At 55.6% G+C, this 12,268-nt stretch overlaps 1 protein-coding gene across 6 annotated transcripts in view; it reads right to left on the bottom strand.

Moving 5' to 3' along the window:
• Positions 1–12,268, bottom strand: part of TLN2 (talin 2) — a 414,657-nt gene that overhangs the window by 42,097 nt on the left and 360,292 nt on the right. For all 6 annotated transcript variants that reach the window (XM_036034328.1, XM_028507760.2, XM_036034319.1 and 3 more), the window contains 5 exons: positions 9,223–9,369; positions 5,756–5,922; positions 4,658–4,841; positions 1,335–1,460; positions 1,016–1,132 (listed from right to left, as the gene is read on the bottom strand). In XM_036034328.1, the coding sequence (XP_035890221.1) occupies positions 1,016–1,132; positions 1,335–1,460; positions 4,658–4,841; positions 5,756–5,922; positions 9,223–9,369 (741 nt within the window). The remainder of the gene's footprint in view (positions 1–1,015; positions 1,133–1,334; positions 1,461–4,657; positions 4,842–5,755; positions 5,923–9,222; positions 9,370–12,268) is intronic.

Here is a 12,268-nt window from a genome sequence, read left to right as displayed (position 1 = left end):
TCAGAATGTGTCCAGGCATTGGTAGAAACCCCCAGCTGGTGTGTGCAGGGCAGTGCCAGGCAGCAGTGCTTAAGGGCACTGCTTGTGTTTCTTAGTTTCTCCTTGGCAGGAGCACTAAGCATGACATCGACCAAGCCTGAATCCCTTCAGGACAGGAAACGAGAACTCGGGGCTCCCTCACCGAGACCCGGCAGAACCACTCACTCCCCCTGCTGACCCCCAAGGGCTCATGACCTTCACGGGTGCCCCTCTAACGATGCAGGAAAACTGGCAACAAGGGCCAGTCCCTCACCCACCCCTGCAGAAGGAAGCTGAATCTGTAATCAGACCTATTAGAAAGAACTCTCATTTTGAAAACACTCATTTCCCGCATACTTCTATTTCTGGGTTGGGCAGAGTTGGCCCCATCATCACAGAATTAAAACAACAGGTAGCAGCCACACGCCAGCAGCAGCAGGACTCTCTCACTCAGCGACGCGGGACCAGGCAAGAAAGAACACGGGGTCGACTTCCCTGGGATCAGACACTTCACAGAGAAGGGAGCTGGATTTTAAAGGGCAGCGCCTCAGGTAAGGGCATCCGGGTTGCAAATCTCAGGCTCCAAAACTCACAGAGCGAAGCGGTGCTCACGGCAACGGGAACCAAGAGGGGCTGCTCACTGCACACACGACTGAAACTCCAGGCGAGTACAGAGAGCTAGACCGACTTTTCCCTTTGCCAGGAATCTCCCGTAATCCTTTGGTTTCACGCTGCCATTTTAGTGTAATTAAACCTGAAGAGGCCTAAGTGACACATTTCAATTGACTTCTCAATTACAATGACACATTGATCCTAACCAGATTCTGGGGTGGTCACCTCGGTCAGGCAGGTGTGATCCCGGGCAGGCGGGGAGTGAGCCTCCCCAGTGCAGGTGCCCCGGGTGAAACCTCTTTATGCCGACAGTCTCAGAGAAGCCCGCGCGGGGGCTCAGCTGTTGGACCCGGGTGTCCGGGAGAGGTGGCTGCTGGCTCCTCACCGTGAGCTCCTGCTTCATGTACTCAATCGTGGCCTCCAGCGCCCGTGTGCCCCGAGTCGCCTCGTCCTCCACCGCCTTCACGGTCTTGAGAAGGGAGGTGACGTTGGTCACCATCACCTGCACAGGAAGAAAGGCCGAGAGGAAACAGTGCACTGAGGTTCAACCCCTACTCCTTTGGTTCCAGATCTAAGCCATGAGCAAAAACACCTTTCTTGAAGGGAGAGAGGAGCTCAGGTGTGCACCCCGCACTGTTCTCGTGTGTGCTTCTCTCTCCCACACTCCACCCGCACGCTCACCCCTGGCTGGGGCTCCACTCTACCTTGGCAGCCCCCTTGAGCTGGTACATGGAGGGGTCGTCGGCGGGCTTGCTGGCAGCTCCCTTGGTAGCACCAATGAGGTCTGAAAGGGCCTTGGCCACATCTTTGATGGCGTTGATCAACACCACCTGGAAAAGAGCATGGAGCCCGGTGAGCACCCTGCGCGGTCACCTACTGGCTTCACTGAGAACATACGGCCTAAGGGCAGGCTGGGGGTCTCTCGGTCAGCAGCTCTCGCACCTGCAGCTCCCAGAATCCTGGGAGCCACCCCTGGAGATCCTGATGCAGGAGTCTGGGTGAGGATTCATTGTCCAGACTTTGGAAAGCTCCCTGAGGCTGATACTTGATATGGTTAAATACCCTCTAGAGGGCAGCTCTGCTGACCAGCTGCCTCAGAAAGAATGAAGGCAGCTAAGTGGACTCTGAGGGGCAGCACCACTCACCTGGGCTCTGAACTGGTGACCAAAAGTGCGGAGAACAAAACTCAAGCCTCATACCCCGGCCTGCAAGGCCTCCATGGCCACCCACCTGCACCTTCGGCTTTGGTTCCTAGGGTCCTCTGACTCACTCAGCGTGCTACCAGCACATGGCTCTTTCCTCCCCATTGAAGCCCCAACTCATTCCTGCTTCAGGGCCTCTCCTCCTGCTGCTCTGTCTGGAACCTGGCTCTTTTCATCATTTGGCTCCAGTGTCCTGTCCTCAGAGACCTTTCTGGACCACTCTCACTGAGGCTCCTGCCAACCCCACCCACCCCACACAACGCGAATCCATCAGCTCACCCTGCTTTATTCATAGCACTTATCAGTGTGTGGAATTATGTTATTATTCATTCTCTTAACTACTATCTGTCTTCTCCCCTGACCTGGGTGTAAACTGCAGGAAGGCTGGCCTGGATTCCTGCGTGTGTTTCACACCAGAACAGGGCCTGGCATGTTAGTGAGCACTCGAGAAATGCTCGTGGAATGAGTGCATGCACAGATGTGTGCCCATATAACACTGGATGTGATACAGCATCTTCATGCTTCTGACTGAACACAGACTGCCTATCAGTGTGCTAGACGTGGAATCGGAAGCACCGGCCGTACTCAGGGCTTCCGTGGCGCAGGGCTTTGCACTGAACTCTTCCAGGTGCAGCTGCCGCAGTGACCACTCCTACTCCAGTAACAGCAGCAGCAGCCTCACTTGACTGAGGGCAGTGTCCTAGGGCCCGAGCCACAGCGACACACGTGTTCAAACCCTCCCCACTGCGGCTTCAAGTGGGAGCGCCCACTCTCCCAGGGCTTGGGAGTGAGAGTTGGGATTTGAACTCTGGTCAGTGTGACCTCAAGGGCACGGTCTTAACCTCCGGATTATGTGACATGCTCTAGGCTCTGGCTCCCACCATTGGGAGCAGCAGCGCCAACTCTGCCTGTCTGACCGCACTGCTGTGAGGATGAACTGGATCACATATGTAGAAGCACATTAGAAATTAGAGTCTCCGACAGCTGCAAGCACAGTGACACCTGCACAGCTGCACAGCCTCCTGCACCCTCTTCTCCATCCCACGCCTTCTCACCCACAGGGTGTGGGGAACCTTGGCCAGGGTGTGGGGAATCTCTGAAACTACAGGCGGGTAGGGCTGCACGGGGCCCGTGGGGACGCGCTGACCTGTGCAGACCTCACACCGATTCCTGGGAGCATAGCAGGGAGGGGCAGGGAGGAGACTGAGGAGCGGACGCACAGTCGGCTGCCTGTATCCCGAGTGCCCCATCCCATCCCTGGTCACCGGGCAGCCGACTGGCAAGAGGGGATGTTTTTCACTAGAGTCTCATGCAAAATTGGAACTTTAGGATATCTGGGTCACTTGGGCGTTAAGACTAAGCAATGCAATACATTTCTCTCTATTCAAAGGTTTAAATCTTTCCTGGCCAAGTCATTTCTAACATTGAGCCAGGCTTGGTGAGCGTGAGTTCCCACCCCAATGACGCATTTTCAAGCCTTTTCTTCCTCCGTGGGGGTGAGAACAAACTGCACGCAGGGACTTCTGTGCAGACTCGGAGCTGCAGAGGGCAGCCCACGTGAGCTCTGATGTTATCAGAGGAATCCAGCCGGAGGAGTCAAACGGCAGCGTTCAGAGGGCCCCTTCTTGGAGCTCGGCTGCACTGGAGGACGTCAGGAAGGGGAGGTCAGGGCCGTGTGGGAGCACAGCTGGTGGCCATGTGTTAATTATTGCAGTGGCTGTCACTGACCCCGGCATGGAACAGTAGGGAGCTCTCTCCCCGGTATTGTGCAAATGGGCCAGTGAGACTAGTTTACTGAATACAGTCTCAAAGTGTAGGCCCCTTGGTGGTGCTGGGACAGAGAGAACAGGGGACTTAAGGTTGGCACTTGGGAAGGGGCAGAACCCATCACTGATGGCTATGGTTGGCTGCTAGTTCAAAGCCAGCCGAACATATGTTTGATGGGCGTCCACTATGCCCTGGGAGCTGCGCTGGGGGCTTAGGTTTCAAAGATAAGTGAGCTGTGAGTGCTGTCCTGATGGCTGACAGCATAGGCTGGGGGACCAAGAGCAGGCAGATAACTCCAACGAGATCGTAAATCAGAGCGGAGAGTAAGAGCGCAGAGCCCCTCCCTGCCCCTCCAGTTCTTCGCTCCCCCACTTCAGAGCCGCGTTTCTCCAGCAGGGTGTCTGTAGGTGCTGGCTTCACTTCCTCGCCCTCACCTGGCTTCCCTGCCACTCCACAGAAACAGCCCTAGTGGGTGTCACCACTGCCTTCCAGGTCACCTGGGCCTGTGGCCAGCTCTCATACTTTCGTCTTTCTGGACTCCTCAGTCATCTCTGGTGAGCTGAAACACTTGCTCCTGTCAGCTGTATCTGCTCCTCAAACTCCGTACTCCACACTCATCTCTTGCTCCTTAAATAGTCTTGTCTAGTGCATTCCTGGAGCCCCCTTCTCCTCTCCCTCCACACTCTTCCTCCTGTGCGGTCGCCGTCACGAGGTATGGCAACAACCCTGACTCTACAGCCCTGTACCTGAGCAGCCCTTTGCCCACACACCGCCTGTACCTGCCTGTCTCCCTGCCTCTCCTAACTCCACACGCCCCAAATGAACTCACCTTCATCTCCCCGCCCAGGCCGGCTCACTCCAGAGCATCCAGCCCGTGCAAGGAGCCACCCTCCACCCCCATGGTCCGAGCCATGGATGATGCCATCCTGCCGGGCTCTGGAGCCCCGACACATTCATGCACACTTTGTTTCCTTCTAGGTTCCTGCTGTGCCTCTGGCTTCTTCGGAGGCCTGGTGTGCAGTGGTGGAGAGACCCCCGCCTCCCAGGCGCCCCCGTACCTGGGTCTCGGGGTCATCAGAGCCCAGGCTGGCGGCTCCTAGCTTGACCACCTCGGCAAGCTGGGTGATGGTGGCTGCTGAGGACTGGGCTGCCTGGGCCAGCTTGTCCGGGGTGGACGCGGCCCCAGACACCAGCAGCTTTGTGTCTTCCACCAAGGCTTTGGCTGTCTTCAGAATGTTCTCCCTAGAAGGGCGAGAGACAAATGACCAAGTCTGGTTACTAAGAGTTGGGGGAAAAAAAAGAAACAAACTCTTCAGAGGGGGTTTTTGTTAATTGGCGTTGAAGAAGAGAGGCGGTACATTTGTCCTCCCTTATCGGGGGGCTCACCTTCCATGTGGGGAAACAGAGAGGAGAGGGGAGTCAGCCTGAACCCACAGAAGCTGATTACCAGTAAAACTTCAGTGAAAGATTTAGGCCCACCAGCTGGCCACCTGCCCCCCGCCCTGTAGCTGCATGAGAGGTCACTTCTTTCCTGGGGTTCCCACCCTCCCTAAAAGTACTTCACAGCTACAGGGAGCTGTGAGGACACAGGGATCAGGGGACCCTCCCTGCTCGTCAGCCCAGGAGGCTGGGTCCCAGAAGGGGTGACCACTGGGAATCTCTTCCCAGCCCAGCCTTGGCACAGAAGAGAGGGAAAGGGTGCTGGACCCGGGGTGAGGATATGGGTGGTTTCCAGAGCACACAGAGACCCTGGCACCAGCCTTCTGAGTGGGGCCTGAAGGGCCGGCCCAGGGGGCATGGCAGGCTCGGAGCCCCACCCCCCAGCACGGGAAGAGCTCGCTGTCCCTGCGCCCGTTGCTCCGGGTCCTGCTGGGTTTGGTGAGCGGATCAGAGGCATCCCTCTCCACCTGAAGAGTGAGGGACGAAACGCCGCCCCCTGCAGAGCAGGCTGGGTTTAGGCCGAGAGGGAGGCCAGGCTGCAACACGACTCCGTGTCGACAGCTGGCAGAAGGAACTCCCTTTGATTACGTGGTTCACTGCCCCCACTGGATCGTCGTGTTGAAATCAAAACGAATGACCCCATTTCTGGCTCCTGGGCGGCGTCTCCAATGTCCAGCAGGCCAGCCTGACCCTCTCCGCAGCCAGGAGCCCTGTACCTGTGGTCCGCGAAGGTCTCATTGTTCTCCGCATTCAGGGTCCCTGCGGTCGCAAACATGATGGTGGTGTCCAGGTCGGCGATGATCCCGGACACGGCAGTGGCGGCTGTGATGCATGCCTGGGTCCCCTTGTTCCCAGCCTGCAGAGCGGACAGCACCAAGGACACCTGCAGGCAGAGAGGGCCCGTCAGAGGCAGCGGAGGCAACGGGACTCAAAGGTACCCACGCTCTGCAAACACTGATATTTTTCCTTTGGGAGTCGAGGCAGCTACTGGGTTCATAGCACAGTCTGGGGTCAACAGCCTCAGTCTGAACTCCAGCTTTGCCCTTTGCTGGCTACCTAACCTTGGGTAGGCAGGTTTACCTAATCTCAGTTTCCTCATCTGTAAAATGGAGCTATTACTTCTTTGCTACCAAGGGTTGTTGGCAGGAGTAAGTGCAAGAAAATGTGAGTACACTGTCTAACATGGAACTCGGCACTTAGTGAGTGTTTGGCAGGGGCTATTATTTAATTATGATTATGTTTCTGAAACCACAAGCAGGGATAGAGGACTAGGCTCCTGTGAAAGGTGTGGCCATTCCTGTCCCCTCTGATTAGGCTTTCGTGGAACAGCCCCCTCTGCTAACATTTGTCACTCCCTCTCTTGGCCACGTCTTTTAAAAAAAATTTTCACTTTTGATATACCTTTATATATTCTTCATTTTTAAGTAAGAAGGGCACCTCTTCATTGGAAATGCTCCACAGTGGACCCCAGAGGGGATCACTGCATGTTACCTCCACCCCAACACCCCCTCAAGCCACCATCTGCCACCAAAAAATTCCAGGGACCTGCGGGTCCAGCAAGTCAGCTACGCATGCATTCCAGTGTCTTCCGTGTCAGCAACTCCACATGCCACCTGCCATGCCCCCTCCAGTACACCCTCTCTGTTCCTAGGGACGCTCCCAAAATACAACCCTGACCCCACCACACGGCCGCGTACTGTTCTCCCCTGGCTGTGGAGAGGAGTGCACAGGTTCAACTTCTCCAGCCTCCTGCCCCACTCTTGCCAGCTCCTTAGTGCAGCGTTGCAGCTCATTACTGCGTTGGCCACCTCCTCGCTTCCCCAAACACCCTCAGCTGCCCTGCCCCGCCCCGCCCCATCCCAGGGCGTCTGCCCTCTGCCTGCCATGCCCCGCCCCTCTTCTTCTCCAGCCACTGACCTGCTCATCCTGTAAGAGCCGGCTCCAAGTCCCCACTGGGAAGCCTTCCCTACCGTCTCCTCCCAGAGAGATGGCCGCACCTCCTGGGGATTCTACACACCACCCTGCCCTCAGGATGGCCCACGACCACCACTATAAACAGCATGAATCCAGGTGGCAGCCAGAGGCCCTCGGAGGCCAGGAGCTGTCACGTGAATCCCTGTGTGCACACGCTCACCACCCTTGACTGAGGCTGACCCAGACAGGAGTCTGCACATGTTTTGTGAATGCATTTTTAAGAACACGCTGACCAGGACAGGACAGTTACAGCATCAGTGAGAGGCACAGAGTTTGAATGCTATCTCCCTCCTACGCGGCCTAGATCCCAGCCGAGGCCCTGGACACGACCTGGCGAGAAGGGCAGAGAGCCCGTTTCCTGAGCACCCGCCGTGTCCCAATGCCAGCCCACGAGCAACTACTTCCCAAGTTAAATCCCACCATGCCCCGCCAGGAAAAGATGAGTCAGACCAGCACAGAGCTGGCCTGGGAATGAGGGATCCAGTTTCTGGAAAGGAATCCCAGAGGACTAAAGGCCAATGCAAGTAATCAGAAGTCTGGGAGCGAGCTGCTCCACCAGTGTGAACAGAAGGGTCCAAATGCAGTGTCCCACCCACTGCAAAAGGTGTGTATGTCAGCAGGTGTTTATTGAGCATCTACTAGTTACTTGGGCATGGGGACCGAAAGTGAACAAGTCGAGGGGCTCATGGCTGGGGCAGTCATACAGACACAACCAAGACATTTAAGAAACACACGGTGGTGGGGGAAGGGAGGGGGGAGATTAGAAGGGCAGGGACCCATAGTAAGAAACTCAAGAAACCAACAAATCAGCCATTTGCTCTCAACAAGTCTCCTCTCTGCCTTTGGTCCTCTTCCAGGCATCCTAAATCTGGGCTCCTCTGCTGGGAGGAGCGGTGAGGCCGGGGCCAGCTCTGGAAGACTGCACTGGTTGGCCAGGCTCACCAACATCATGCAACTGGAACGCCTCCTCCTCCCTCCTCTCCCCTCCCCCTGCTCCCACTACAAGGTCTACTGGAAAGCTTAGCAAGAGCAACTTCAATGACAAGGAAGGGCTTTCAGAGGAGGGAGGAGAGTGCCCTCCTCCAGCTGAGAGATTTACTTCCTCCTCCTGTGGGGTCCAGGGGGCCGGACAGTCCTGTGGGCTACGGGAGATGGAGGCTTGGCCTGGGTGGGGGTCAGCGCACACAGCAGCCTCTGTAGGGCAGCTTCCAGGTGAGGGGTGCCCCACCCGCCCTCCAGTCCTGGTGCCAAGCCTCGAAACAGTGCAGAGCTCTATGTCCTAAGAACCCAAGTGAAGGAGAAGGAAAGGCAGCCAAGCGCAGAGGCTTCAGCAGACACTCCTAGCGGCCTGTACGAGAGCTGCCCTGAAAAACGGCTCAGAGAAATAAGCAAAGGAGATACTGGGAATGAAGGGGCATTTGGAATTGGGGGGGACTCCCAGGAGAGCAGTGTTAGAGGACTGCTTACACAGAACAGCAGCTGGCGTTTATTAAACGAACTGTGTCCGGACTGCGAGAAACACATCCACACACCGCAGTAATTAACTTGCACAGCCCCATGGGCCAGGAATGAGTGATATTTCTTCATCCCCATCATACAGATGAGGAATTTGAGGCTTGGAAAGGTGAAGTCACTTAGCTGAGACCCTAGAGCCCCATGGCGTGGCTCTCTCTCTCCACAGACAGCGGCCGTAGAGTCAGGAGACCTCACTCAGGCTCCTGCTCCCCTACCAGGTGCCACGTGACACCAGGCAGGTGCTAACCCCCCCCCCCCCCCCCCCGCACACACACACATCCCTGTCTGGTCTGGAAATAGAGAAGTTACATGACAGGATCTTCCTACTTGGCCCCCCAGCACCTGGGAGCCTCCCCGAGAAGGAAGCTCAAGGGGCAAAAGTGCTGAAAGGGTTGCAGGGGGCGCTCCTGGCACTGATCTTTGACTTTGCTATGGTTTGTCCAGTCCGCAGGAGAGCCCTTCAAGGTGGCCCGCCCAGGCCCTGGCCTTCGTGGGACAGTCTCTCTCACACTCTCAGCTTTTCAAGGCATATGGATCACCCCCAGCTCCCTGGTGTGCCCCATCTCTGGGAAGCTCTGGGATCAACGAAGATGACCACACCTGACTTGGCTGAGTTTTTGGCTTAGTTTCCTGCCCACATCCCCGATCACAGCAGGTCACTGTGGCTGTGTCTGACCCAAGGGCTGTTCCTTACCTTCTCGGTGACCGCGCGGGCACACTCGATGAGCTCCCTCTTGGTGTAGCTGTCGGTGGGGCACACCTGGAGGGCCCCTGCCTTCTGCACCAGGAAGATGCAGCCGTGGCCCAGGTCCTGCACGCGAGTGCGAATCTGGAAGCCGATCTGCGGAGGCAGCAGGGGTGGGGAAGGAGAAGCATGATGGACCTGGCCATTGAGGTCCTCCCTACGTGGAAAATTTCTCCTACGTCCTATGGGAGCCTGGCTAGGAAAATTCCACTGCTATTAGGAGTCCATGCTTGGTGAAGTATGGAATTTGGTTGATTTTGCTTCCCATTTTTAGAGACTGCAAAATGCCCACAGTCCTCAGTATGCAAGCCTGCACCTCATCATCCCTAGCACACTGCCTTCCTGATATCGGCTGCCTTTTCTGGTGTATCGCTTATCTGTGTCCTGTACCACCTGATAAGAGTGTCAGTTAGATGAGCTCTGCTAAATAACTCTGTTACTCCTTCGACATGTATTCACTGAGCCTCTGCCGGGTGCCAGCGCCTCTTCTAAGCAGGTAATGTGTTTAATTTCATTCATTCTTCACAACAGCTCTAGAGAGTCATTAGAGGTTCAAATGCATAACTTTAGCATTAAAATGATTTTAAAGTGTTCAGATTCTGGGAACATTGGTATGTTTACCAACCAGATCACCTGCCCCCCCTCAGTTGCACCGGTGGGGCGAGCCACCATGCAGGGCCCAGGCTTCCTTTCTGTCAGGCCAGGTTTGAGGTTTCCTTAAAAAGGTACATTTTTAGAGCTGACGGCTCAGCAGGCACGCATTCTTTCAACGACCTCTGGCTTGTGTGATTATAAAAGGTACTTGGCCTAAATGAAGCCAAATGAGCTCCACCGTGGATAAGCTGCCAGCTGTCCCTTTAAGGTGCAATAAATTCTGCGGCCAGGCCACCTCCCAGGGCCTGCATTCCTCTGGCTCTGGTGTGTGTCAGCTTTCATTTGTGTTTCATCAATCCAGGTGCCACAGTAATCTAGCCTCCAGCCCAGATAAGCAACTAAAAGCAAAACAAACCAGAACCTTTAGGCATTAGTAAGTGTTGTTTTCAAGAAATCACGATCGCAAGCAGCTGTGGCTTGTTGTTCCAGCATCTATCCTGGAGAGTTACTGAAAACCAGGCAATGAAGGCCGAGAGGTTGGGGCTACCTGGATGCTGTCTCCCAGTATCATCCCGGTTCACAGAGTTTAAGGGAGGGTGACTTTGAGGAGTGAAGGGGCTGCAATTGTTAACGCTCCTGGGATTGAAGCACTTCCTGCTTTTAGGGACACTGGGAATTCCCTTAACCCCTTAAGGCCCAAAGGACATTCATATCCATTTAATAGAAAATTCTCCTTCTCCAGAAATTTGGGGTGTCTTCCATTGTATCTGGGGGCTGCAAAAGCTTGACAGCCTGACGATCAGGCAGGCTTCTCATAGACCACCTTCATGTAGACCACAGCAGGAGGGCCACCCCAGGATCCCAGAACCCAGCAGCTCCGGGAGAGCAGCCACAAGGTTGTGCTGAGCAGGGGAGACGCACTCTGATTCAGCCCACAGCAGGGATGCCATTTAAATATCGCTGTTTGCAGGCAGCTTGCTGCTTTCAGCATGAAGTCCAGCAGAAGGGGGGGGGGGGGGGGGCGGCCAATCAAGATTTAAACTCCACCTGGCTCTCAGTGCGTTTTCTGATCCATACAGCTGACCCCTAAGTACTCAAGGGCCAGAGCTCAGCCAGAGGCAAGGGCTCTGCTGCGGAGGATGACCACAGGTCTCTGAATGACAGGTGCTGCTCGGAAAGTCAGGGGAGAGGGAGATGGAGGAAGAAACATTCATGGGATCTCAAAATTTACAGATGAAGAGACTGAGGCCCAGAGAAGTGATGTGACTGGCCCAGATCACATTGCCTGCCAGTCCCTGGGAAAGCCGGCCAAGAATCCAGGTCTTGAGTCCCAGAATAGTGTCCTATCCATTAGACCAACGCTTTGCTAATTTCTTTGATATTTTCCCGCTGAGCAGCCAAGCCTCCAATCTACGCTGCGCTGCTCCCCTCCTCCAAACAAAGGCTTTCATGAAACCGCAACGTATAAAATTAATAGGGTAATTTGCGTTAAAATTTACTCCTTGACTCAACAAAAAGTCCACTGTGAGACTGAGTGAACCCAATTTTAAAAGTCAGGGTTATGAAAGCTGGTTACAGCCTCAGCCACCAGCTCATTTCTGTATTTTGCTTTGGTTGCACTCAAAGCAAGACAGGGCAGGACAGAGCTGGTCAGCCTGAGGCCTGCACCCACCGCCCGGCCCAGGGTGAGGCACGGGTGGCCCCCAGCAGGTTACCAGGTGGCCTAGAATACACATTTTCAACAGTACATGCAGCTTTTCCTAACAGTTTTAAAAATAGTTCAATTAGATGTAAAAAGTGAGGCTGGAGTCTGAAACCTCTCCCTGCATCAGGGCTGAGGAACAATGTTTGAAACCTGGAACCCTGTGCCCCTCAAAGCGGAGCCAGGGCTTTGATCACAGAATGAGGGGGGCTGGGAAAGCACAGGCCCCTCAGATCACTCCCGAATCGCCCTCGGTGGGAGGGGGAGGGACCTGCTCCTGAGCCGTCCCAAACCTGGAACCTACGCAGATGTGGTGAGGGGTGGGGATACGCCCTCAACGACACTCAGGCTCCCTCAGCCCCTGTCCTGAGGCCAGGCTATAGTGACACACCGCCGGGAGGTCCTGATGCTCAGCCCCTTCTTGGAGGTGATATCGTTCAGGTAGCAAATGTGACAGAGGAGCTGGCCCCAGGGTCATTAGGGAGGAAATCCCAGTTAGGAAGCCACGAAGAAGAGCAGCACCAGAAAGCAAAGGGATGAGACAACAATAAGGGAATAGTTGCAAGAGTCCTGGCGGTTCCTGGCCAGCCCAGGGCTTGGCCTGGGCAGCGGGGGCCGGGCCAGGCCATGCAGTTACCTTCCAGGTGTCTGGAGGCCCTGCCATGCAGACGTCCCGCACACGTGGCTGCACGATCCCAG

This window comes from Phyllostomus discolor, chromosome 1, assembly GCF_004126475.2.
Source record: "Phyllostomus discolor isolate MPI-MPIP mPhyDis1 chromosome 1, mPhyDis1.pri.v3, whole genome shotgun sequence".
In the NCBI taxonomy this organism is placed as follows: domain Eukaryota; kingdom Metazoa; phylum Chordata; class Mammalia; order Chiroptera; family Phyllostomidae; genus Phyllostomus; species Phyllostomus discolor.
The sequence above is the reverse complement of the archived record's forward strand: the minus strand, read 5'-3'. Positions and strand labels throughout refer to the sequence as shown.